Below are 25,151 nucleotides of genomic sequence, written 5' to 3'. Positions count from 1 at the left end.
CGGCAGCTATTTAACCCGCCCCTGCACGCTGCTGACCCGCACAGCTGCCCCGGACACCGTACGACGAGGAAGAGCAGGTAGGAAGAGACACTCCTTTATACTTAAACAGCAGGTAGAATCAGAACCGTGTTTAATTGGGCAAAGGGAATCGATTGCAACCCGCAGGGACAGAGGGGTAAATTTGGTGGATTTTAGTTCGAAATTTAACACTTACAGAGCGTTAAAAAACATTAAATTTTGTGAAAGATGCCAGTATTTGTCAAAAAACTAAAAAAAAAATCTATAAAAAAATTGGTCCTAAAATTAAGTTTTCTACGAATCAATGGTTTTGAAACTGATATTTTAAGATTAGCATATTTTATAATTGAACTCTTTGCTTGTTTCTTATTGGGTATACAGTATCGTATGAGAAATGGAGTAAACAAAAACGTAACGTCTTATTGTAGACTCATTTGGTTTCTGCGCACAAAATCCTATAGCGAATAACAGGCAAGTAAAAACCTTACATTAGAAGATATACTGTTGTTATAATATTAAATTATAAAGCCCTCATTTTTGTGAATACCATAGAGAATTCCACGTTAAAAAAAGCATTGAGCATATGGGGCTATTCCATCAAATGTCCAGTTGCCATAGAAACGCTTATCCACCACATAGCTTCTGCAATGCACTAGGCAAGACCCCTAAAAGCAATGTTTTTTTCTTAACGTGCAATGCTCTATACGACTTCTCAAAATATTGGACTTTTTTAAAATGGGAATTACAATGAGCATCGTTTATACCGATAAACGAGCACTCATATCTCAGAAGATAAATTAATTTTAGGGCCCATGTTTATTAAATTGTGCTACTATAGTTGCGACGCTGTTATTCCCGGCGTGACTCCTCCTCTTTGCTTACGTCTTAGGAAGTGAAGGCTCTATAAAGTCTAGGTAGGTAGTATCGTTCGCCATTTTTGTTCTCTCGTTGCCGAGCTACCATACGAGGGATCTATTTGCCACACCATTAAACATTATCATGTCGTAGCTCCTATGATAATAAATCAAACGCACTGTAATTCAGCAAATAATTGAGCGGCAAATAACGTCTTCGCGTGCTTTCTGCGAACGCCAACGAAAGAGCCAAAATGGCGGGCGATTATATTAAGTATTTATCGAGCCTTAAGAAATGAATAACGTCTACATAAGCGAATCACAAGACGCACACGTTTAAATGTATCCGACCTGCAACGCGATTGGCTGCCGGAAATTAGAGCGACGGGACTATAGCTCTGAAAATGATGAATGTTTTTCTTAACGGTCACCAGATTTTGTCCGCTACTTAACTACAGTATCACTTTCGCAGTGTCCGCATCTGTGGAATAACGGTTAGCGCGTCTGACCGCGAAACCAGATGGTCCGTGTTCCAATCCCGGTAGAGGCAAATTACCTGGTTGACGTTTTTTGAGGATTTTTCCCTCAACCCAATATGAGCAAATGCTGAGTAACTATCGGTGCTGGACCCCGGACTCATTTCACCGGCATTATCACTATTTCATTCAGACGCTAAATAACCTGAGATGTTGATAGAGCGTCGTAAAATAACCCACACACTTCCGCAGTTGGAATTACTCATTAAATATTTTGACCAGGATTTTCATGGCATTACCTGACATTCGCCTTACATTTAAAAATATTTCACAATAATCGCAATAAAGTAATGGACTCACGCCAAGATTCGAAACCACGTCCAAGGATTTTGAGTTACAGTTATCTGTGAGTAATATTGGTGGCCGTCTCAAAATGTTACAGATTACCTCAATTCTGGCGGGTCTCGCCAACTAGGCGTCCCCTGATTTTCACCGTGACCTATTTATTGTTGCATTCTATATAGGGTAGAAGTGAAATATCCTTGCAGATTTTCAGAGCGAATAGCTCAAGTTGTATGTAATAAAAAAAAAGTGGAAAATCCACAGATTTCTCAGAAAAAGAAAATGTTTTTTTTTTCCTAAACTGTTTAACACATCCTTATTCAGTAACTATTGTCAGTAGGTTCGTGATTTTTGTCTATATCAATAGAAAATCTAATAAAGGATCATTTATCCCTCTGGCGTATTTCAATCACTAATTTCAAATCACTGACCGAAGTGATCAGCTTGCAACGTTGTAGTCAGAAAAGGAGATGGGAGGAAGTCAACTAAGGCATACAGATTTAGTTCGTTGATCTTTCACATTTGCAGATATTACGAAAAGAAGGAGCAGTGTGTTAGCGGCGATGTTGCCAGACTGCTGAAAATTCCAACTCAATTTTTTTTTTATTAACCTTGCATTTAATCAAAGAACGTAATATACGATTCCTATTCATTTAGTGTACCCTGTCGTCCTTTCAATCTAAGGGGTTATTTAACTTCCACCCTGTATAAACGACTCAACGTGACGTCAGTCAAATATCACCGGCAAGCTAACATCAGGCTAACGATCGAAACAATAGTACAGAACCAACGGCATAGCTCAGGCAGTTGCGCTCGGGCGCTGGTTCGATTCCCGCTTGGGCTGATTACCTGATTGGGTTTTTTCCGAGGTTATCCCAACTGTAAGGCAAATGTTAGGTAATCTATTGCGAATTCTCGGTCTTGTTTCGCCAAATATCGTCTCGCTATTACCAATTCCGCTGACGCTAAATAACCTAGTAGTTGATACAACTCGTTAAATAACCAAGTAAAAAAAAAAGTACTAGTCCAAGCAACTGGACTTATAGTCGCGACGCTGTTATTCCCGGCGTGACTCCTCCTCTTTGCTTACGTCTTAGTAAGTGTCTATAAAGTCTAGGTAGGTAGTATCGTTCGCCATTTTTGTTCTTTCGTTGCCGAGTTACCACATGAGGAATCTATTTGCCACACCGTTAAACATTATCATGTCGTAGCTCCTATGATAATAAATCAAACGCTCTGTAATTCAGCAAATAATTGAGCGGCAAATAACGTCCTCGTGTTATTTTGCAAACGCCAATGAAAGAGCCAAAATGGCGGGCGATTATATTAAGTATTTATCCAGCCTTAGGAAATGCTTAACGTCTTCATCAGCGAATCACAAGACGCACACGTTTAAATGTAACCGATCTGCAACGTGATTGGCTGCCAGAAATTAGAACGACGGGACTATAATTGTGTTCATTGACAGGCATATTGATACACTTACTTTGCTAAGTAACTCATAACCAACCTATTAAACTAATCTACTGACAATAATTATACTAACCACTCAACAATGCCAACAATTGCACAAAATAATAAATGCAGATAATATGGAAAACAGTAAGAGATGTCAACAAACATGTTTAAGCTCATCTTAATACAATTTAGCAGATCTCTGAAAATATTCTGTAGAGCATTCTTTATATATAGTGTAGCTTTTGCACTCTTTTATTGAATCACCCTGTATTATCTACTGGACCGATACTAGAACAACCGTCATATTGTGCAGACACACAATAAACACGTGTTATAAACACGGAAATAGGCTATTTACTATTATCATTAACGTTAAAGGCAAAAACACAACGTCTTATTATGGTTTTGCAGATAACGTGATATATCGTAAAATTACGTACACTTCTGAACAATGACATCAAGAAATAACGTCAGATTCAAGCGTCTGTGAGGAGAAAATGACAATCGTTGTCCTGTTATTTGAAACTGTCATGAATTTTCATAATTCTTCCTATGATAATTGTATTGCACGATAAATAAAAAAGAAAGGAATCTTAGAAACGCAAATAGGTAGCAAAGAAATTTGTAATAAAAATTATATTAAAAATAATTAAATTTTATATTATTTAATAAACACAAATAAAGATAAAAGTATTTACGATTTGTGTGGTGAAAGTTGCTATATTTCTCATTATTCATTACACAAAAAAAAAATCCTGTCGTCAACACCAGTTGAAAGTTGCTAGATATAACGACAAAGTCGTCAAGTTGGCATCACTGAATTTGAGCCATAATAATTTTGTTGATAGAGTTCGTTGTGATTTAAATAAATAGCTTTCATTGTTAAAGTTGGTAACCATAAGCAAATCTCGAAGAAATTTCTTTCATTTCTTGATCTGTCCAGAAATCTTCAGACTTCAAGACACAAAAGGCATTCTTTAAGGTGGCAGCAATTAAAAGAGAAATTATTTTAATCTCATACGTGGACGCTAAAATCTGTCGTAACGACGATGTGGCAGAAAGAATCTACGTGACTCAATAATGGATTGTTTGGTTTAGCAATTTGGTAACGTGGGATGTGTTTTCAGGTTTTAACGGACAAATCTTAACATTCTAGTCTTGTATATACTTTTCAGTTGTGTTGAATGCAGATAGCTCACTGTTGCATTGGCTTACGAAAGAAATCATCTGAGGAAAAGGTAAATGCGAACATTCATTCATAATTTTCTGCTCAAGGGCAAGTCTTTCACTGCAAACCCAGCATTCTCCAGTCTTACCTATTTTCTGCCTTCCTCTTAGTCTCCTCATATGATCCATATATCTTAATGTCGTCTATCATCTGATATCTTCTTCTGCCCCGAACTCTTCTCCCGTTCACCATTCCTTCCAGTGCATCCTTCAGTAGGCAGTTATCCAACCAATACCTATTTCTCTTTGAAGGTAACTTAATGTATTCTAGTAATCAAGATTGCCCGAATCGCTCTTTAGGCTACCGCGAAAATAGAAAAATACGAAATTAGGCTGCATGTTGCTTGCTTTTATAATATGTTTAGGCAACAATATTGTGTTATTGATAGGTTTTCAGATCATTTTTTTAAATCGTTGTTCATTGTTGACTGTATCATTGCAATATGGTTAGAATTTTCTTTATCTCTGTATTCTATAACCAATACTTTAAATTGTGACGACATAATATTTTTTGTCAAGTTTATTTATATATACACGCTTGAACATCTGTGATCATATCGCGTTTTTAGGATCTGTGTATATATCAGTACATCGTTTTTACTATTGTTGAGTTCTTGTTTCTATTGTGTGTTGTAGATGGCTTGTGTTCATGTAACTGATTATAGATTTTGATTGATGTATATGATATTGGTGATTGAGGCGGTGATGAATCATAGTATGTAAATTTACAATCCAGCATTTGTTTTTTTGACTGAGGAAACCATGGAAAACCCAGTCAGATTGGCTGACCACGGGGTTTGAACACGGGATCTCCCGAATACGAATCTCAAATTCTAGCATCTGAGCCAACTCGCTCGATAACATAATTTTATGACCACAAAATAGGTCCGCGGTTCGTGTTTTGCGCATTTGTATTGCTGTACTCTTGTTCTGGTAGTGTTAATTGCTAATAATAAGATCAATGGGATAATGGGAAAGCATTGGAAATATGAGATGCATTATCGCAAAGCCTTGAAGAATTTCCCTAAATTTGAAGGTTGTTTTATGGGATGGTAATAATAATAATAATAATAATAATAATAATAATATGTATTCTTCAGCTGACATAATTAGGAACAATAAATCCAGACGTTTGAGATGGGCAGGGCATGTAGCACGTATGGGCGAATCCACAAATGCATATAGAGTGTTAGTTGGGAGGCCGGAGGGAAAAAGACCTTTAGGGAGGCCGAGACATAGATGGGAAGATAATATTAAAATGGATTTGAGGGAGGTGGGATATGATGATAGAGACTGGATTAATCTTGCTCAGGATAGGGACCGATGGCGGGCTTATGTGAGGGCGACAATGAACCTCCGGGTTCCTTAAAAGCCAGTAAGTAATAATAATAATAATAATAATAAGTTTGGTGGGTTTATTGTTTTATTTTATTTTTGTAGCATCTTCACAGCGCTATAGTTAAGTCTATTCTCTCTACTCACCCAAGATACGAACCGATGTACACAAATATAGCACTTTATAGGTAAGCGCATATAGAATTCAAAGGCGTAAGTAATCTATGGCGCATATTTTCCATTTCATTTTATTCAGAATAGGCCTACTTACGGTGATTATTATTATTATTATTATTATTATTATTATTATTATTATTATTATTTTAAGGAGACTTTAGGCTACATACAAGTCGAAAATCGCCGATTATAGTCGCGACGCTGTTATTCCCGGCGTGACTCCTCCTCTTTGCTTGCGTCTTAGGAAGTGAAGGCTCTATATAAAGTCTAGGCAGGTAGTATCGTTCGCCATTTTTGTTCTTTCGTTGCCTAGCTACCATACGAGGGATCTATTTGCCACACCGTTAAACATTATCATGTCGTAGCTCCTATGATAATAAATCAAACGCTCTGTAATTCAGCAAATAATTGAGCGGCAAATAACGTCCTCGTGTGCTTTCTGCGAACGCCAACGAAAGAGCCAAAATGGCGGGCGATTATATTAAGCATTTATCGAGCCTTAGGAAATGAATAACGTCTTCATAAGCGAATCACAGGACGCACAAGTTTAAATGTAGCCGACCTGCAACGCGATTGGCTGCAGGAAATTAGAGCGACGGGACGGTACCAATCACAATCTGGCAACCTTGGTAGTAATGTGTCTATACAGCAGTTCGTATCACAATAATCGATTTTTTTTCTCTTTCTTAGTGTTGTGTGTGTGATGTCGAAGTGATTGTTGCTTGTGCAGGATGCCATCGACGGTGGTGGTGGTATGCCTGGTGGTGTCGTTTAGTTGCAGCGACTTGGTGCGGGCTGTGGAGGAACTACACAATACGAACGTGGTGAGTAGCCCTTGAAATAATGAAGTTGACAGTTTCCAAGATGGATAGAGGCTTTCTTTCAAACGGTTCTGTACGTATTTACTTCCTGGTTGTACGAAATTGTGTACAGCGATTTTTAGGAGTTATCAGGGAATGATGTATGTACAGTAGTGGCAAAAAAACCGGACCGACCATTGTAGCTGATTTCAGAGCCTTGTTCACTCCAGAGCACGATAGACTGGTAACTAAGACTTTCGTGGTTCGAATCCTTCCTGGGAAGGAAACTTTTTTTTGTTCCTTATTCAAATTTATTCCCAATACTTTTCGATTGCAGCGATATTTTACTACTTAATTAACTTATTATTCCCAGAACGTGAATTTTACCAGCAATCGAATTCACAATTAAATGACTGATCTGTTCCACCTCATATCTAATTCTTCCCTTCAGGTCTTCAGTATTTCTTGGTTTATCCTGATACCGTCTGGACTTCAAGTAACCCCAAAGGAAGAAATTCATACCTAACCTTTTATGGAGATTCGAAATATGTAAATTTTAAAATAGGATGCTGTTTAAAAAAATGAAGTTTATTGTAACACCCTGTATGCCTGAATAATTTTTTTCAAACTCTAGTATCATATTGTATGGTTTATCTCCAACAGCTTTTGTATAAAACCTTTTGTAAAATTAAAATTTAATAATTTATGAGTAATATGCCATACTTAATGAACACACTGTATATAGATGAACCTGTATTAGCTCTGTGACATTTTGTTACATGTGAAAATCATTGCCTAACTATATAACATAGGAAAAAAATCAGTTTAAATCACGTACTTCACAGAAAATTAAGTCCAGATATTGCAGAGATGTGTAATTCACACACTCACACACACTCATCCGCTTCTTTGTGCACAAATTAAAACTTAATAATTTATGAGTAATATGCCGTATTTAATAACACACTGTATATGGATGACCTTGTATTAGTTCTGTGACATTTTGTTACATGTGAAAATCATTGCCTAACTATATAACAGAGAAAAAAATCCGTTTAAATTACGTACTTCACAGAAAATAAAGTCCGGAGATTGCAGAAATGTATAATTCACACACTCACACACACACATCCGCTTCTTTGTGCACAAATTAAAATTTAATAATTTATTAGTAATATGCCATACTTAATGAACACACTGTATATGGATGACCCTGTATTAGCTCTGTGATATTTTGTTACATGTGAAAATCATTGTCTAACTATACAGTATAACAGAGGAAAAAATCAGTTTAAATTACGTACTACAGAGAAAATTAAGTCCAGAGATTGCAGATATGTATAATTCACACACACACACACACACACACACACACACACACACACACACATACATCCTCTTCTTTGTGCGTAAGAAGATTCGAACCCATTTTATTGCCTCCAGAAAGGGTCAAAGTTGAGCTTCTCTGCTTATTTTAGACGCGGCAGGGTATGGAATCCAACCCTTCCTCAGCTGAGATTTTAAATTAGACCTTCCCCTGAGGTGTGAAAACAAAACGCTGATTTCCTGTGATTGTCTTTGTGAAATATGTTTATAATTCTGATAACTAATTACTCTTATAGTCTTTGTATTCTTTCTACCGGATAATCGCTTCAGACCGCTTGCGGAGGAAGAAACAGGCATACAAATTACGGCTTTTGCTTCAATGGAAGACTGTGGGTTTAATCTTACGAAAATTAAGAACAATACACACAAAGTAATTCTGGAATGAAGTGTTCGTTAGGTGGTATTCTTGTACACAATGGCGGAAAATAGTAAAATAAACTTAAATTATGTATTCTTATGCTAAGTGAAAGTGGTTTACTAATGACGAAATTTGTTCGTCTTCTAGAGGGCTCTAAATGCAACCTACTGGTATTTTCGATCCTTGCAAGACAATCGTTCTTATTTCTTTTACAATATTTTACCAGGATCTCTATATTTGCCCTGTAATTCTTCTGCGTTTGACATAAAATCAAAATAAATTAAACTGACCATGTTAAAGGCCTTCGTGTATTCTCGTTGGGTGAATTATATTTTCATGGAAAAAGTTTTACGCGATTTTTTTTTTTAATTTCCACAAAATCACGTTTTTCTACGGCTATATCCCTTCTCAATTTAAGATGCTAAACATTTTGTTTCACCCCGATGGTCTCTGGGAAGAAAAAATAATTGAATACCTGATTTTCATTGTTAAAAGAAGTTTCCATTTTCTCGATCAACTGACAAGCGTAAAACACGAATCTTTTTAGCCCAAGGAAATTAAAATTTCTCGTAAATTTTAACAACAAAATTTCGCAAATAAAATAATAAACAAATAATTAATAAAATTAATAGTACATTGCGATAAAAGAGTTATAAGAACATTGTAACAGAATCGAGAGAACGTTACAAAAGACGAAACGAAATGCTCCGTTCTATTTCCAATATTCTGTTACGCACTTAACACACGTGTTTTGCGTACTATTTTTTGTACGATCATATTTTCAGGATTGCAAATACTGTATGATTTTTACGATATTTCTTTACTTTCAAAATATAGTATAAATTTATTTTGTGCGAGATCGTGCGTATTTGCTTGTTTTCCGCACAGAACCAATACGCGGTAAGTGTGAAATACCACATTCAGTATTCCCAACCTAACACACATAACAATTTCCCTCTTCTTACCGCTTAAGCGCGATATTCATTTTACTGCTTTAGGCTTTTAACATATTATTTTTAGAGACGTTTAACATAGTAATAATTATAAATTGGAAACTTACCACTGCAATTTCACCTAAATTGCAATGTTAATTATTGTTTTTAAATATCTGCAAAAATTAAGTAAAGTCTACTACTCCACGAAACTTATTGCATTCCTGATACAAGTAACATTAAGGAAGCCGTGAAAAAATCAACAAGATTCCAGATGCCGATGTTATTACTGCAATATGTTATATAAATAATATTGTTAAAATATTAAAATGAAAAATAAATCATTACATAACCTTACCGTTTGTTTTAAGTTCGCATTTATAGACTGGGGGGAAAAAAAGACAGACGTATATCATGGCCTGCTGGAGTATAGCAAACACAGAAAACATTTTACAGCAACAATGTAAAAAAAAGTTATTTTCGTGTTCCGAAGTTGGCGTCATTAAACAGAAACCAACATGGAGATTTCATTGCAACTAATTATAAATTCGTCTTTCACGTATGTAATAAATGATCTTCGCACAAAATAATGTACGATACACGAGCGGTATGTTTGTTTTCATGTTCTCGGAAATTAAAAAAGCTCAACTACGTTTCGCTTTTTCAATCTTTTCCTCGAACATGAAAACGTCAACATACCGCTCTTGTAACGTATATTACTATTTAAAGGGTTTTCCGTATCGTTTCATTGGAGGCCAATTGGTAACTAAGCAACCCCAAGAATAATGTTTGTGTATGCATCATTTTTATAGTTTATAGAAGAATTTAGAAGTAAAATCCTGTGTTACAGAAAGACATATAGTCAGTGCTTTAAAAAATGACTAAACAACTTATTTTGTGAAAATAATTTCTGCCCTGTTTCTCAGTACGACAGAAAAATTCTTGAGAAATCTGACGAAAATCAATTCCGAACTTTTAATCTTATATACTGAGAAAAAAATTGAGCGAAATATCAGGAATACAGCACGTAAAATGCGTCACCCAGTTTCGGGAATGAAACTACAGTGTGTTCCTTTAAATGTTTGATTTTTTGTTTCGGTTTACAAATGGACAGTATGGGTTACTGATAAGAGAAGTTCTTAATGAAGGTCATGCAATATATTTTATCTTTATATTAAGCGATATTTCGAAATTAGTCCCATATCACAACAAATTTTTCAATATGGTTCACTCAAAGTGTATCGTACGTGTATATGATAACTTTAATATTGCAGAACAAGCGATTACAAATCAAACAAGTGGTCTCACAGGTCTGTAGCAGCTCTCGATGCCGAGATATTACTGAGAGAGACCTCGCAGCACAGCTAATTTTGTATGCAAATTAGAGCTCCCATGGCTGTATCGATATGACGTGACGTCACACAAATTACATTGATTCATGTAACTATAATAACATTAGCATTCGGCTGTAGCGTATAATGTTGTTATAGTAAGCATTTGAAATTCTGTCATTTTTTGTTTCTCCAAGGATAACGGAACTGGTTGCCATTTTCAATGCGCGGAGAGAGGTGTTTTATTTCAAAACACATTTTGGACAATCCAGGGTAGAAATAATCAGAATGGTGTCTACTGAACAATAAATTTATTTCTAATTTCTGCTACGAAAGTAATGAAGTTGCCAAAATTTAAACAATACTTCTCTTAGTGGAGTGCTTCAAGAGAAACATTCTGACTGAAAAGGATTTTAATTTATTCTTTTCCTGTACAGGTGGAAAGGAAAATAAAAAAGGCATACTGGAATCCATATTACGCGAAAGTTGGAGTAATAGAAAATAAGGCTTTATTTAAGAGATTGTGCGGCTAAAAACGTCGTGATTTGCGCTGGAATTTTGTGCTACAGTTAAACACGGCAGACGCTAGTTGTATTGCTTTAGACATTAAGCCGACTCGAGAAGTTTAATCTATTTTATTCGCAGCGAAAGAATTCGTCACCATGACAACACCGAAAAATACAGACCACAGTTGCAGTCAACTGTTTCTTAGTTAACTTTCCCACAGACAGAGAAACACAATGAGTAATATACTTAAATGCATGTTATGACTATTTCCATGACAACAATAAAAAAAATGAAAACAGATTATCATCAACTGTAGCCCGATTAACTTTTCCTTAAATGAAGAGCTGTAATTGATTAATAACGAAGTTTAGGATCAATAAATGTGCAACTGTTTCCATGACAGCGAGCTATACAGATTATTTCTGCAGTCAACTGTTTCTTGGTTAACTTCTCTTTACAGAAGAAATGTGATAACTGATAAATTTAAGTGATTGGAAGTGACAATTGAATGCTTTAACGTTTCCATGACAACAAGAATAAGTTACTGCAGCTTATTACAGACGTCATTTGTTTATTCTTGAACTTCTAGATATAAAGTGCAAGTTATTCTGTGTGATAAGCAAATAAACGCGTAATAATATGAAAATGAAGTTCTGTGTAACAAGGCAAATGCTAAGTGTTCTTGCAGTTGAACTTTTTTATATTCGTTGTGATGTGGGAGTAAAGAATCGTAACCATGTAAATGAGTGTATGAAATACATGTTCTGAGTCATAAATCGCATCTTCACTCATAATGACTTGAGGCAATGATTCGAGACTTAATAAGTGTAACTATGATATGGATAACAGGATTTATCGTTTGCACTATCACCATAGATTGTTTATACGCAGTTCAGTTGGAAGCTAATTTGACATGGGAATAAAAATTCTCCATTTAAATCCCATGTGGATAAGTTAATATATTTTTTTTTATTGCATTCAACTTTAATAAATGATAAACTTCAGTTTATGTTATTATTTTAACTTTTTATGTCTATTGAGGTTTAAAATTCTTAACTAATCCTTCACTTATTTTTGTCCAGAAGTTTTAAGAACGTTGTGGAAACATTCAGAGCCTTTTCATCAATCTTAAGATTCGACTGATTTTTTTTTTATTTCAACTACCATTTCATATGCATATATACTAACATGATATCTAATATCAAAATATTAATGAAGTTCGTAGTTGAAAGAAAAATAAAACAAAATTTGCTTTGAGTCTTCTAAAATATTATTTTACTATCTGATTAGAAAATTTCCTAGAGGTTGTCAGGCACTAAGCGTCAATGATGTACTATTTCCTGATTACCATCTTCTCCCTGAACTTTCTAAAACCATAGTCACAGATTTATTATATAGATTCAAGTGTACTTTCAATGAAGTCATAGATTTGTAGGAACATTATAGGGTGGTAGAAAATTAGGAGCCCATGGAATGACCTGTAATATTTTCCTGGAGCCCTGTCTATTTGAACTATTTTCTTGCAAGCCAATTGAAGTGTTCGTTAATCTCTTAGCATTTTGTCACTTTCACTAAAATTATTTCTGCTTCACACAACGAGCTTTAAAAACATTATAAGAACCTGAAAATATTCCTATTATTGTTAATATAGCATATAGATAAATAGCTCATACATATATATTTTTCTCACGGACCATTACTCATTATCATTAAATTTTCCAAGAAAAGCTCCATGTGCATGGAATGAACACTAAATTTTGCCCGGAGCCCTGTCGAATAAATGCTATTTTCTTGCAGACCAATGCAATTCCGGCTGCCTCTGACAACGAAAATGACGTCAAAGTCCGCATCACTCGTAGCGATGTCCGCGCAACCCTGGGAGACAAACTGGACCCTGGATTCTGGCCGGCTAGGGGCAAGCGTGGGAACTCCGAAGAGGTTGCGCCCCCCTTCTGGGCGAACAGAGGACGATCGCTCGCACTGGACGATGAAGACGGCGGGCAAGGCCTCCTGCAGAGCCTACTACCTCACATTAGACCTGGCGTCCACCATCGCGAGAGTGAGTGTAGTGGGAATTGGCTTAGTGGGACTTTCAGACGGCCAGGGTCTTCGTTGTCATAGTTACTTCATTACAGTCGGGAAAAAACCTTTCCTAAGTGAATTTTGTTGGTATGCAAGTCAGGCTAAAGAATTAATGCTCGTTAACACGGAATGGAACAATAAATAATGGAAATAAAGTCGGATTTTACACAGGACATACTGTATGTAACACAATTCACTATACATAGGGATTTAAAATGGAAAAATTAATTATTTTTCAATACTATCTACCTTGTAAGTTTCACACAAGATTTTATAAGGAAAACTGTTAAGGGACTAAAATATATGGAAATACAGTACATTACCGGTTTTTTATGCTCGACCATGCCGAAATGTAGTAATTGTATACCTGGTAGTAGCCCTTTAATGCACCTCATTAAAGTACACCTATTCATTATAGATCAGTTGTTCAGCCAATGAGAAATCACCATTGTACCGTTATAAAACCGCAAGTATCGATTATTCTCGGATATGCAATCAAAAGACAATTAGCGAAACGTCACGGAGGCTGGAAATCCAATACTGTCGCAGAAGGTTATGTTCTGTTACTATAATACTTAGCGTTAATTGTAAATAATATTCAAATAAATTCAATTTGTCATCTCGTTTTTCAATTCTAAATCAATTTCCAGGTTATATCAAGATTAATGTTCATGTTATTCTCCAGATTATATCAAGGTCAATGACATTCGTGCCTCGGAAAAAATCAATACTTCCGCGTCTGCGCACATCTCACAATTTAGAAGGTCAGTTCCGCTCCTCACTTCGATAATCATAACATGAATACTTCTAAATAATTTCAAGTTAGAAATATGGTTGAGCATAAAAAGTCATATGAAACTTGCCTATAATGGTAATTAAGACGCACGTATGAAAATTATGAAACTAGCTTGCGCTCGTTTCATAAACAAACATACTCGCGTCTTAATTACTACCATTATAGGCTCGTTGCATAATGTACTATTAAGTTTCAGTGGGATTATTTTATTATTCAGTAAAATCCTAAAATGTAACTTCATTTGTTTCTGGATTTTTTCTTTACTAACTACGTCAACAACATTATTTAATTTTGCGTTATTTCTCCCAAGCCCCATAAAACTCGATGTGTGAAATTCGACGTTAAATATAGAAGAAGTAAAAAAAAAAAAAAAAAAAATACTGTGATAAAACAAATGTAAACCGTTAAAGAAAAATTTCTAGATTATAGTGATGCACATAAATTTATACTATTTTATCGTCAACACCATTATTATATTTATCGTTTCTTCTTGATTTTGGGTCCAAGATCTTTTCCAGTCATAATTATATGAATTTAGAAGTCGCCTATCTATCACCTTTTCGGTTGCCAGTTGTTTTTCAGTCCCGAAAAGGAATGTGTTGTATAACTTGTCGAACTAGTATTTTTCAAGGGGAGATTTAGAGCATATCTTATCAATGTTGAAAAGGTAACTTGAAAAATTCATTTTTTCAGAAACTATTGGGTTTAAAAGTGTGATTTCTTTAATGTTAATTCATTCTTGTTAAGTACAATGAAAGCCAAAAATTCTAAAACATTGATTAGAAAGGATATACAGGGTGAACTGTAATTAATTTCATTAATTCCAGACGGTTATTCTTTGGGATATTTCAGACAAAAGAGTTTAATACAGTTTTGTTTCGTTTTTGCTTCCTTTTCAACATAAAATTCGTTTTATATTAAACATTTCACAGCGTGTTTTGGGAAAGCCATTGATTTAATTCCCAATATGCCCAGTCAATTTAAGAGAGCAGCGTATTATGATAATAAATGATTGAAAGAATTTTAGTTTTGTCCTTTAAATGTGCAGAAATTTGATCTGAACCAATGTAACATTTTAAAATTGCGAATTTAAGTGGAGAGGATGGTTTTTTTTAACTTTTTTCCTATTTGGTGTAAAATATTAATTTTTTGTATGTAGAGAGCTCATAGCTGTGGCAACTCAACAAAAAAAGAAATATAAAAAAATTATTTGGGGGCCCAAATTTGAAAAAAAAATATACCCAATGTAGGATTGTACTAAAACCGATATATCTAAACCGTTTTTAAAGATAGATTCAAACAGTTTTTTGCAATGTATTTGCAAAAGCATGTTCTACAAACTGTCTGTAACAGAATTTTGATATTATTCCCTACGTTTGTAAAATAAACAATTAAAATTTAATAATAATTTATTGATTTCCTTTCTTGCAAACAAAGACAATGAAACCTATTAACAAAATTCTGTTACAGAGAAACGTTTCCTAATAGTCTAAAGAATGTGTGTTCTAAATTTCATGCATGTATCTTTAATAGTTCAGAAATTATATCCATTTTTGTCTGGCAATGTAGCAAAAAAAAAAAAAAAATGAAGTTACTGGAAACCGATAAAAGCCGGGGAGTGATTTTAAAATCCATAACGCAGGAAGTTTAAAAATGGCGACTTAACAACCGATAAGGGCACAAATACGCACAAAATGTTACGCAATTCATTCCACACATATCAAAGGGTATTTTAAAGAAGAAATTTTTTTTTTTTTTTTAATTTACCGGAAACAACAATAAAAGTGGGCGAGTGATTTAAAAATCCATAACGCAGGAAGTTTAAAAATGGCGACTCAACATCCGATAAGGGCACAAATACCCACAAAATGTCATGCAATGCATTCCACACATATGAAAGGGTATTTTAAAGAAGAATTTTCTTTTTTTGGAAAATTTAATTTGCCTGAAACAACAATAAAAGTGGGCGAGTGATTTAAAAATCCATAACGCAGGAAGTTTAAAAATGGCGACTCAACATCCGATAAGGGCACAAATACCCACAAAATGTTATGCAATGCATTCCACACATATCAAAGGGTATTTTAAAGAATTGTTTTTTTTTTTTTGTTTGAAAATTTAATTTACCTGAAACAACAATAAAAGTGGGCGAGTGATTTAAAAATCCATAACGCAGGAAATTTAAAAATGGCGACTCAACATCCGATAAGGGTACAAATACCCACAAAATGTTATGCTATGCATTCCACACTTATCACAGGGTATTTTAAAGAATTTTCTTTTTGAAAATTTTCTCATTTTTCACCAAAAATACCATCCTTTCCCCTTAAAGGACAAAACTGAAATTCTTTCAATCATTTATTATCATAATACATTGCTCTCTTAAATTGACTGAGCATATTGGGAATTAAATCAATGGCTTTCCCAAAACACGCTGTGAAATGTTTCATGTAAAACAATTTTTATCTGGAAAAACGGAAGAAAAAGCGAGTAATATTGTATTAAAATTTTTTGATTGAAATATCTCAAAGAATAACACCCTGAAATTAATGACATTATTTACGCTCACTCTGTATAGATCTTTCGTCCGTCGATCGCAGTTTACTTCATTGGAATAGGCGCGACAAAACTGGCTTGAAAATGTGTCAATCGACTTTGTGGGATGGCATCCCAGTACTGGAATGAACTTATAGATGTGTTCACGTAAAAAAATTCCAGTATTTGTCAGTTACGGTTTTTGAACATTTCATTAAATCCATGCGCAATAACTTTTATTATCCAGTCTGCTGTCGAAATATCTGAAAGTTAGAATTTATAAAACAGTTATATTACCGGTTATTCTTTATGGCTGTGAAATTTGTACTCTCACTTTGAGAGAGGAACATAGGTCAAGGGCGTTTGAGAATAAGGTGCTTAGGAAAATATTTGGGGCTAAGAGGGATGAAGTTACAGGAGAATGGAGAAAGTTACACAACACAGAACTGCACGCATTGTATTCTTCACCTGACATAATTAGGAACATTAAATCCAGACGCTTGAGATGGGCAGGGCATGTAGCACGTATGGGCGAATCCAGAAATGCATATAGAGTGTTAGTTGGGAGGCCGGAGGGAAAAAGATCTTTAGGTAGGCCGAGACATAGATGGGAGGATAATATTAAAATGGATTTGAAGGACGTGGGATATGATGATAGAGACTGGATTAATCTTGCTCAGGATAGGGGCCGATGACGGGTTTATGTGAGGGCGGCAATGAACCTCCGGGTTCGTTAAAAGCCAGTAAGTAAGTAATAAATATTCTAAAACTTACGATGAAAGAGTAATGGAACGGAGAAAAATTGTCTCCGGCGCCGGGATTTGAACCCGGGTTTTCAGCTCTACGTGCTGATGCTTTATCCACTAAGCCACACCGGATTGCACCTCAGCACATGTGTGGACTGCGGTCCTATGTTCATAGACATCTATGACGTAGTGCAGAGGGCGGCCACTAGAGGGAACCCAAGAGTTAGAACTCAATCAGAGACAATTCTGTCCGACGCCGGGGTTGTATCCGGTGTGGCTTAGTGGATAAAGCATCAGCACGTAGAGCTGAAAACCCGGGTTCAAATCCCGGCGCCGGAGAGAATTTTTTTCCGTTCCATTGCTCTTTCATCGTATGATGACACAGAATATCTGTATGGAAATATCATATGTACTTCGGTACATTGAAATAATATGTGATATTCTAATACTTGTTTTTCGGTCTGTAATCCTTCCAGTTAAGTTAAACAATTTTATTTCTTCCCTTATTTAGCCGTTTTTATCAACTTCATCTGCGTTGTTTCAGTCCTTCTTTTGTTATGTTGTTTCAGACGAACGACTGCGGCGCGTGGAGCCGTTGTACGCCGACGAGCCCCGCTTCATCCTCCTAGAAAGGCGCGACGAATCTGAAGATCCTCCAGTTGGAAGCGAGAGCATCATGAGCCAGGACGATCCTTTCTGGGTGGCCAGAGGACGACGCAAGTACGATATACCTTACGAGTCGCTGACCCCCGGAGTGGACGAGGACAACTTCTGGCCTGCTAGGGGCAAACGCCCACTGAAATCACGCCTCCGGGAGCTCACATCAGCTGAAGAACATTTCTGGGCAGCTAGAGGGAAGAAGGGAGCTTTCAAAATACCGGAAGACCTCCGATTCAGACGAGGTTTACTAAATTCTCTGTCTGCTGAGGAACCTTTCTGGGCAGCACGTGGTAGGAGGTCAACCAAAGAGGATTTGAGGACGAGACGAGGTCTTCTGGAGACACTGTCTGCGGAAGAACCCTTCTGGGCAGCCAGGGGTAAGAGAAATGACGAAAATGAAGACGGTCCTGAGAAACGAGGTCTGTTAGAGACGTTGTCAGCTGAGGAACCTTTTTGGGCAGCCAGAGGAAAGAAAGATTTAGGGCACATAGCACAAGATCTCCGGTTCAGTAAAGGATTGCTGGAGTCCTCAGAGGAACCTTTTTGGGCAGCAAGAGGAAAGAAAGATTTAGGGCACATAGCACAAGATCTCCGGTACAGTAAAGGATTGCTGGAGTCCTCGGAGGAACCTTTTTGGGCAGCAAGAGGAAAGAAAGATTTAGGGCACATAGCACAAGATCTCCGGTACCGAAAAGGATTGCTGGAGTCTTCAGAGGAACCTTTTTGGGCAGCAAGAGGAAAGAAAGATTTAGGGCACATAGCTCAAGATCTCCGGTACCGAAAAGGATTGCTTGAGTCCTCAGAGGAACCTTTTTGGGCAGCAAGAGGAAAGAAAGATTTAGGGCACATAGCTCAAGATCTCCGGTACCGAAAAGGATTGCTGGAGTCCTCAGAGGAACCTTTCTGGGCTGCACGAGGCAAGAAAACCTGGTCGAAATTGAATGGAGCACGCAACAGACGTTTGCTTCTGGAGTCTTTGTCATCTGAAGAACCTTTTTGGGCTGCTAGAGGGAAAAGAGGTGAAGGAAACCAGATGGAAGAGAAACGAGGACGAAGGGGGAACCTTCTGGATTCGCTGTCGGCAGAAGAGCCCTTCTGGGCTGCTCGAGGTAGGCGGGGATTGTTGGATTCTCTGTCTGCTGAAGAGCCTTTTTGGGCAGCACGAGGGAAGAAAGATTCAAAATCAATGGCATCTCCTTCTCCAGAAGAAATTCTTTCTCAGGTACGTCAACAGACATGCGTAAGATACTGTTACAGCAACTAGAAACGTTAGATACAGTGTGTCCCAAAAGTTATGATGGAGTTACAAATAATTATATTTTTTGAATGAATAGAAGTAAAAATGTTATATCGGTGCCAGATGAAAATAAATGTTTATTTTATTGGGTTATTTTACGACGCTGTATCAACATCTAGGTTATTAAGGTCTGAATGATATGAAGGTGATAATGCCGGTGAAATGAGTCCAGGGTCCAGCACCGAAAATTAACCAGCATTTGCTCGTATTGGGTTGAGGGAAAACCCCGGAAAAAAACCTCAACCAGGTAACTTGCCCCGACCGGGATTCGAACCCGGGCCACCTGGTTTCGCGGCCAGACGCGCTGACCGTTAATCCACAGGTGTGGACATGAAAATAAAACTCTCGAAGTTTTTCATCTGTAAGTTTGAGGGAGTGAAGGAAATAAAAGATGGTAACAATTCAACAAATGCTATAATTTTCATTGTTACAATTATACAACATGGATGTCCAAAGAAAAGTGAATTTCCGTCGATGGGGTAGATAGTTAAAAGAAACTGGAAGCCTATTGGAGAAAAAAACCGTACTGGAAGTCCATCGATAAATAATGAAACGGTAGAAGCCATCCGAAGAGTATTTCTTCAGAGTCCAAAGAAATCAGTTAGTAAATGTGTCCGAAAATTAGGACTTACGAAAACAACAGTTCATACAGCTTTGAAGATACGTTTTCATCTCATTCCTTATGAACTTCAATTGTTCATCCAAATAATTATCACAAAAGGTATAATATTTCTCTACTTACAGATGAAAAACTTGAAGAGTTTTATTTTCTTCTGGCACCAATATTACATTTCTATGTCTATTCATTCAAAAAATATAATCCTCTGAAATCCCACCATGAATTTTGGAACTCAGTGTACATGCAAACTTTTGAAAATAAATCTTTATAGATTTCATTATTCAATCATAGGGCAACAGCAACAAACGTTGAGAATACAGAAAGTCAACGATAGGTAAAGCTTTCGTGAAAAATTGAAGCGTTGCCATGGTAACACATTTGGACTCTCTATCTATTAAATTAATATAACAAATTTCTCTGAACATATTGTCCTCTCTATCAATGCTTGTATCTACCATCCACTTGAAAGTGATTTACTTGCACTGCTACCACTGCTGCCGATCTTGCTGGCTACTGGTTCATTCCCCTTAACCATGTTCAAGTCAGTTGATCGACCCGATACAATAAATTACAAATATCTGGTATTTAAAAAATAATTTTTTTAGATATCTTTTAAAACACACCAAAATATTAAAATTTTTTGTTGAGTTAATGTTCAAAACGAAGTGTATAAGTTCAGCAGGTTGCATAGTTTACGTCCTGTAGCCTACGTGTGACAGATGTATGATCGTTACAAACTTTTTCGTAAAAATTGTGTATTTTTCAGTTTCATGCTTACAGGTAGTCCAATGTTTTTCCTTTCGTAAAATATAAATTTTGTCCTGGCGGTCATTGTGAAAGCCCAAGGAGGGTAACATCTAGTGCAGGGCCATTGTAAGGTGTTATATTTGCATGTATTTTTCTCATTTAATTTTTTTTTTTTTTTTTTAATTTTCGTACTTCTAAAATACTTATTGCTTCACAAATTTTGTCATATCACCTTGAAATTTTCAGGGTAAATGTACAAAATTAAATTTGTTCTGGATTTGAAAGCGAATTATTTTTTGCTGAATTTTTCACCTTTTTTACTTAATTGGTTATTTTACAACACTCTATCAACTGCTATTGTTATCTAGTGTCTGAATGAAATAAAGGTGATAATGCCGGCGAAATGAGTCCAGGGTTCAGCTCCGAAAGTTACCCAGCATTTGCTCTCAATGGGTTGAGGGAAAACTCCGGAAAAATCTCAACCAGATAACTTGCCTCAACCAGGATTTGAACACGGGCCCGCTATTTTCACGGTCAGGCATACTAACCGTTATTCCACAGTGGTGGGTTTTTCACATTTTAAAATTACAAAAAAAAAATGGTGAAATAATAATTTAAAAAGTAAAAAAAATATATATATTTTCCATAAAAATATTATTGACACAAAAATCAATTCTTGTCTGAGTTTGTTAACTGGTGATCAAATTTTAGTTGAAATAAAAAATAAGAAACCGCAACGAAAATGGATTATGAATTTATATAATTATAAATAAACAATAAAATAATAATTAAAAACTTGTATGAGTTTTGAAGTTCAAATTTGATATTATAACACATTTTAATTTAAAAAAAATGCTCCGAAAGTATAGACGTCGAAAATTCTAGTCCTTACCACCATTAAACCCCACTTTCTGACGAATAAAAAAGTAGATTCTCCTCTCCTTTTAGTTATTTATATGGAGTCGAACTCAGTTCCGCCACATTTACAGCTACAATCTCTAAAATTTAACCCATATTTCGTAACTGTCTCTAATTATTTTATCTATCACTTTTATAAGTCGAAAACCCACTTTCCTTAATAAATTGTCCTGTAAATAACACTGTCAGTTGATTTAGCATTGTACAAGGATATTAACGCACGGGTTATAATTTATTCCCTTTGGAGCCAATTTCGTAACACGCATATAATGCATCAGGATTCGAACTTGTTACCCTCCGACATGACAGACCTTAGTTAACTACAGTAATTGCTGATGTTCGTACGTCATGTACGGGTCGTTGGCATGGCAACGGCGAGCACTATAATCGGTCACAGAAATGAAAAGCTAATGTCAGGCAAACGATCACATTAACATAGAGAAACGGTGACATGGTGACATCTTGTGTATCAAATAGACCTACGTAGGAAGAACGGATGACGTGAACTGACACGTGCTTTCTAATTATTCAAATACGTTGTACGCGTTTAGAAACAGTTCAGTTTCTTTCTCCAGTTGTGAACAAAATCAATATTATTTCCTTATTTCAAGATATAACGAAGTTCTACTTTTGAATGTATTTCCCATTTATGTGTTTTAATAATTAATTATTTATAATTTTATAATAAAAAGCTTCCAATGGACATAAAGCCTTAAGCTCACTTCAAACGCCGATATTTCTTTGATGGTCGCCTTTCATGAAGCTTAAAAACGGTCTTAGAAATCGCACGTGATTCTGTAATATTTCACAAATCCATTCTTTTAACATGAATCGTTTCAGTTGATCTACCAAAAATATGGTCAGACTTTCTGTTAATTCGATGACGTCATTAATAACAGTAGACCTTGGATTACTGAAATAATTACGTGTTTGAAAGAAAGTAGTTTAGAATCCAGTCGTCCACACCTGTGGAGTAACGGTCAGCGCGTCTGACTGTGAAACCAGGTGGCCCGGGTTCGAAACCCGGTCGGGGCAAGTTACCTGGTTGAGGTTTTTTCCGGGGTTTTCCCTCAACCCAATACGAGCAAATGCTGGGTAACTTACGGTGCTGAACCCCGGACTCATTTCACCGGCATTATCACCTTCATTTCATTCAGATGCTAAATAACCTAGATGTTGATACAGCGTCGTAAAATAACCCAATAAAGAAAAGAATCCAGTCAGACATGATAAAATATAAAAAAAGAACTAGGCCTAAATATGATATTATGAATTTATTATTTGTAAACACAAATGTGTGTGATTAATAAATGCGGGACGTATGAAAACAGAAATAAGTAAATTATCATAGTCAAATTCAAAAGTACTTAACTGTGGTACTAATTTCCAAATGAATCCAATTCCCTGTAATGACATGTTATTATTCATTACAATTTCAAACAACTCATTGACGTCATATTGACGTGTGAATCGTTTCGACTATCAATTGCATTGTTGTCTGTAGACTAGGCCTCCTGGAATGAGGAAGCGATTATGAAGTAGTTATCGAGAAGGCTCCGCCTTGTTAAATTTAAATGCGGGGAGTATGAAGACAGAAATGGAAAGAAATATCAAACTTTTATTTGAAATACAATTCGAACAACGTACACAACAACAATCACGAACAACATTAATGTTTAATGCAATTATAGGGATTTGATGAACATATTGTCCTCTCTCATAATACAGATTCTTTGTTATAGATTTCTGTATTGTATAAATGTAATTTCATCAACTGTCATTTGTTTATCGAAAACTCACAGCTTATGTGGAGACGTGTCTCCAGGATACGTAATATTCTTGCTTTTGTTCAACTCTCCTTCCGTCATTTGTTTTATAACTCTCTTGCTATTTATTATTGGATTTTGGTACAGATTTTCATTTCGCATTTTTAAACGATTCTCTTTTATTTTCCGTAGAGCTAGTGTGATGATACGTAATACATTTCATTTTAGGGCTTTCCCATTAAAAATTTGGCCAACTGCATACAATTTTTAATTAATTACATACGGTAGTGTTTTATTACGTGAAATCCATATTTTCGTCATGTTCTGTGATGTATTGTCGACAGTATAACAGTTTATTACAAAATTTTCGTCCCTACGTGTCGCGCTATTTATTTGATCTCTTTGAGCTCTGAAGATTGACAATATCTATTATATTATTATACAAGTTTTAAATTTTGTTAATACCTCACTTGGTGTCATACACTTTTTTCTACCTCACTTCTCAAACATTGCAAATCAAGCTTTCTCTGTGAAGTTGATTTGAATACTTTCGAGGGCTAAATTGTTCAAATCAACTTCAAAGCTTGATTTGCACAATACACGTCACTGTTCGTTAACAGAAAACCACAATTTAAGTCACACAGAGTTAGTGTGCACTCAATGTTGGTTGCTTGACGGTTGAGATCTGCGGATATACAGGAAAAATTGGATCGGTGTCTAGTAGAGTTCCCGGGTAGCTCAGTTGGTAGAGCGTTGCTACGTTTAACTAAAGGTCCTGGGTTAGATACCCGGCCCCGGAACAATTTTTCCCTCGAAAGTATTCTCAAACATTGTTTCTTTCTGAACTGGTTTCTGTTCAAATACAGAGATAAAGTTTCAGCATTTGCTTGGAAGTCGTCATACTTTTTACGAAAACAATTTTATTAAAAAGTAAAATTCTTGAAAGTTGGAATTTATAAAACAGTTATATTACCGGTTGATCTGTATGGTTGTGAAACTTTGACTCTCACTTTGAGAGAGGAACAGAGATTAAGGGTGTTTGAGAATAAGGTTCTTAGGAAAATATTTGGGGCTAAGAGGGATGAAGTTACAGGAGAATGGAGAAAGTTACACAACGCAGAACTACACGCATTGTATTCTTCACCTGACATAATTAGGAACATTAAATCCAGACGTTTGAGATGGGCAGGGCATGTAGCACGTATGGGCGAATCCAGAAATGCATATAGAGTGTTAGTTGGGATGCCAGAGGGAAAAATACCTTTGAGGATGCCGAGACGTAGATGGGAGGATAATATTATAATGGATTTAAGGGAGGTGGGATATGATGATAGAGACTGGATTAATCTTGTTCAGGATAGGGACCAATGGCGGGCTTATGTGAGGGCGGCAATGAACCTGCGGGTTGAATAAAAACCATTTGTAAGTAAATAAAGTCTTATGAAAGCTATGTCGTCAATCAGAAATTTTGTAACACTCTGTATTAAATTCCAGATTCGAACCCGAGAGATAAATCCGAAGATTGATCCCTGGTGGCCGGTCAGAGGGAAGAGAGTGGTGGACGCAGACTCAAACCCTGAGGACGAGAGCTTCTGGCGCGCTCTGGAGAGCAGAACTTCAAACAACACGAATAGCAAGAGTTCGACCTCCTAGAGGACGGCACAACATGGCAGAACTCTCTGTTTACTTGGTGAACCCAGCTGAAGGCGACATATTGTAACTACAGCGACTCAAAACAGAATAAATTCAAACTGAACAGCAATATTAAATACACGTGTTTATAT

At 36.1% G+C, this 25,151-nt stretch overlaps 1 protein-coding gene across 1 annotated transcript; it reads left to right on the top strand.

The window, feature by feature from the left end:
• LOC138711921 (uncharacterized) lies at positions 1 to 25,151 on the top strand. The gene is made up of 5 exons (XM_069843224.1): positions 1 to 77; positions 6,618 to 6,711; positions 12,999 to 13,260; positions 17,930 to 19,242; positions 24,862 to 25,151. Exons 2-5 carry the CDS (start codon positions 6,619 to 6,621, stop codon positions 25,018 to 25,020), a joined length of 1,827 nt encoding a protein of 608 aa, XP_069699325.1. The 5' UTR covers positions 1 to 77; position 6,618; the 3' UTR covers positions 25,021 to 25,151.

Source organism: Periplaneta americana, chromosome 2 (assembly GCF_040183065.1).
Source record: "Periplaneta americana isolate PAMFEO1 chromosome 2, P.americana_PAMFEO1_priV1, whole genome shotgun sequence".
Taxonomy (NCBI): domain Eukaryota; kingdom Metazoa; phylum Arthropoda; class Insecta; order Blattodea; family Blattidae; genus Periplaneta; species Periplaneta americana.
Note: the sequence above shows the minus strand (reverse complement) of the source record. Positions and strands in the feature narration are given on the sequence as shown.

Coding starts and splice junctions, on each gene's coding strand:
- LOC138711921 (XM_069843224.1), top strand. CDS start 6,619: ATGCCATCGACGGTGGTGGTGGTATGCCTGGTGGTGTCGTTTAGTTGC. Junction 6,712..12,998: donor AACTACACAATACGAACGTG/GTGAGTAGCCCT, acceptor ATTTTCTTGCAG/ACCAATGCAATTCCGGCTGC. Junction 13,261..17,929: donor TGGCGTCCACCATCGCGAGA/GTGAGTGTAGTG, acceptor ATGTTGTTTCAG/ACGAACGACTGCGGCGCGTG.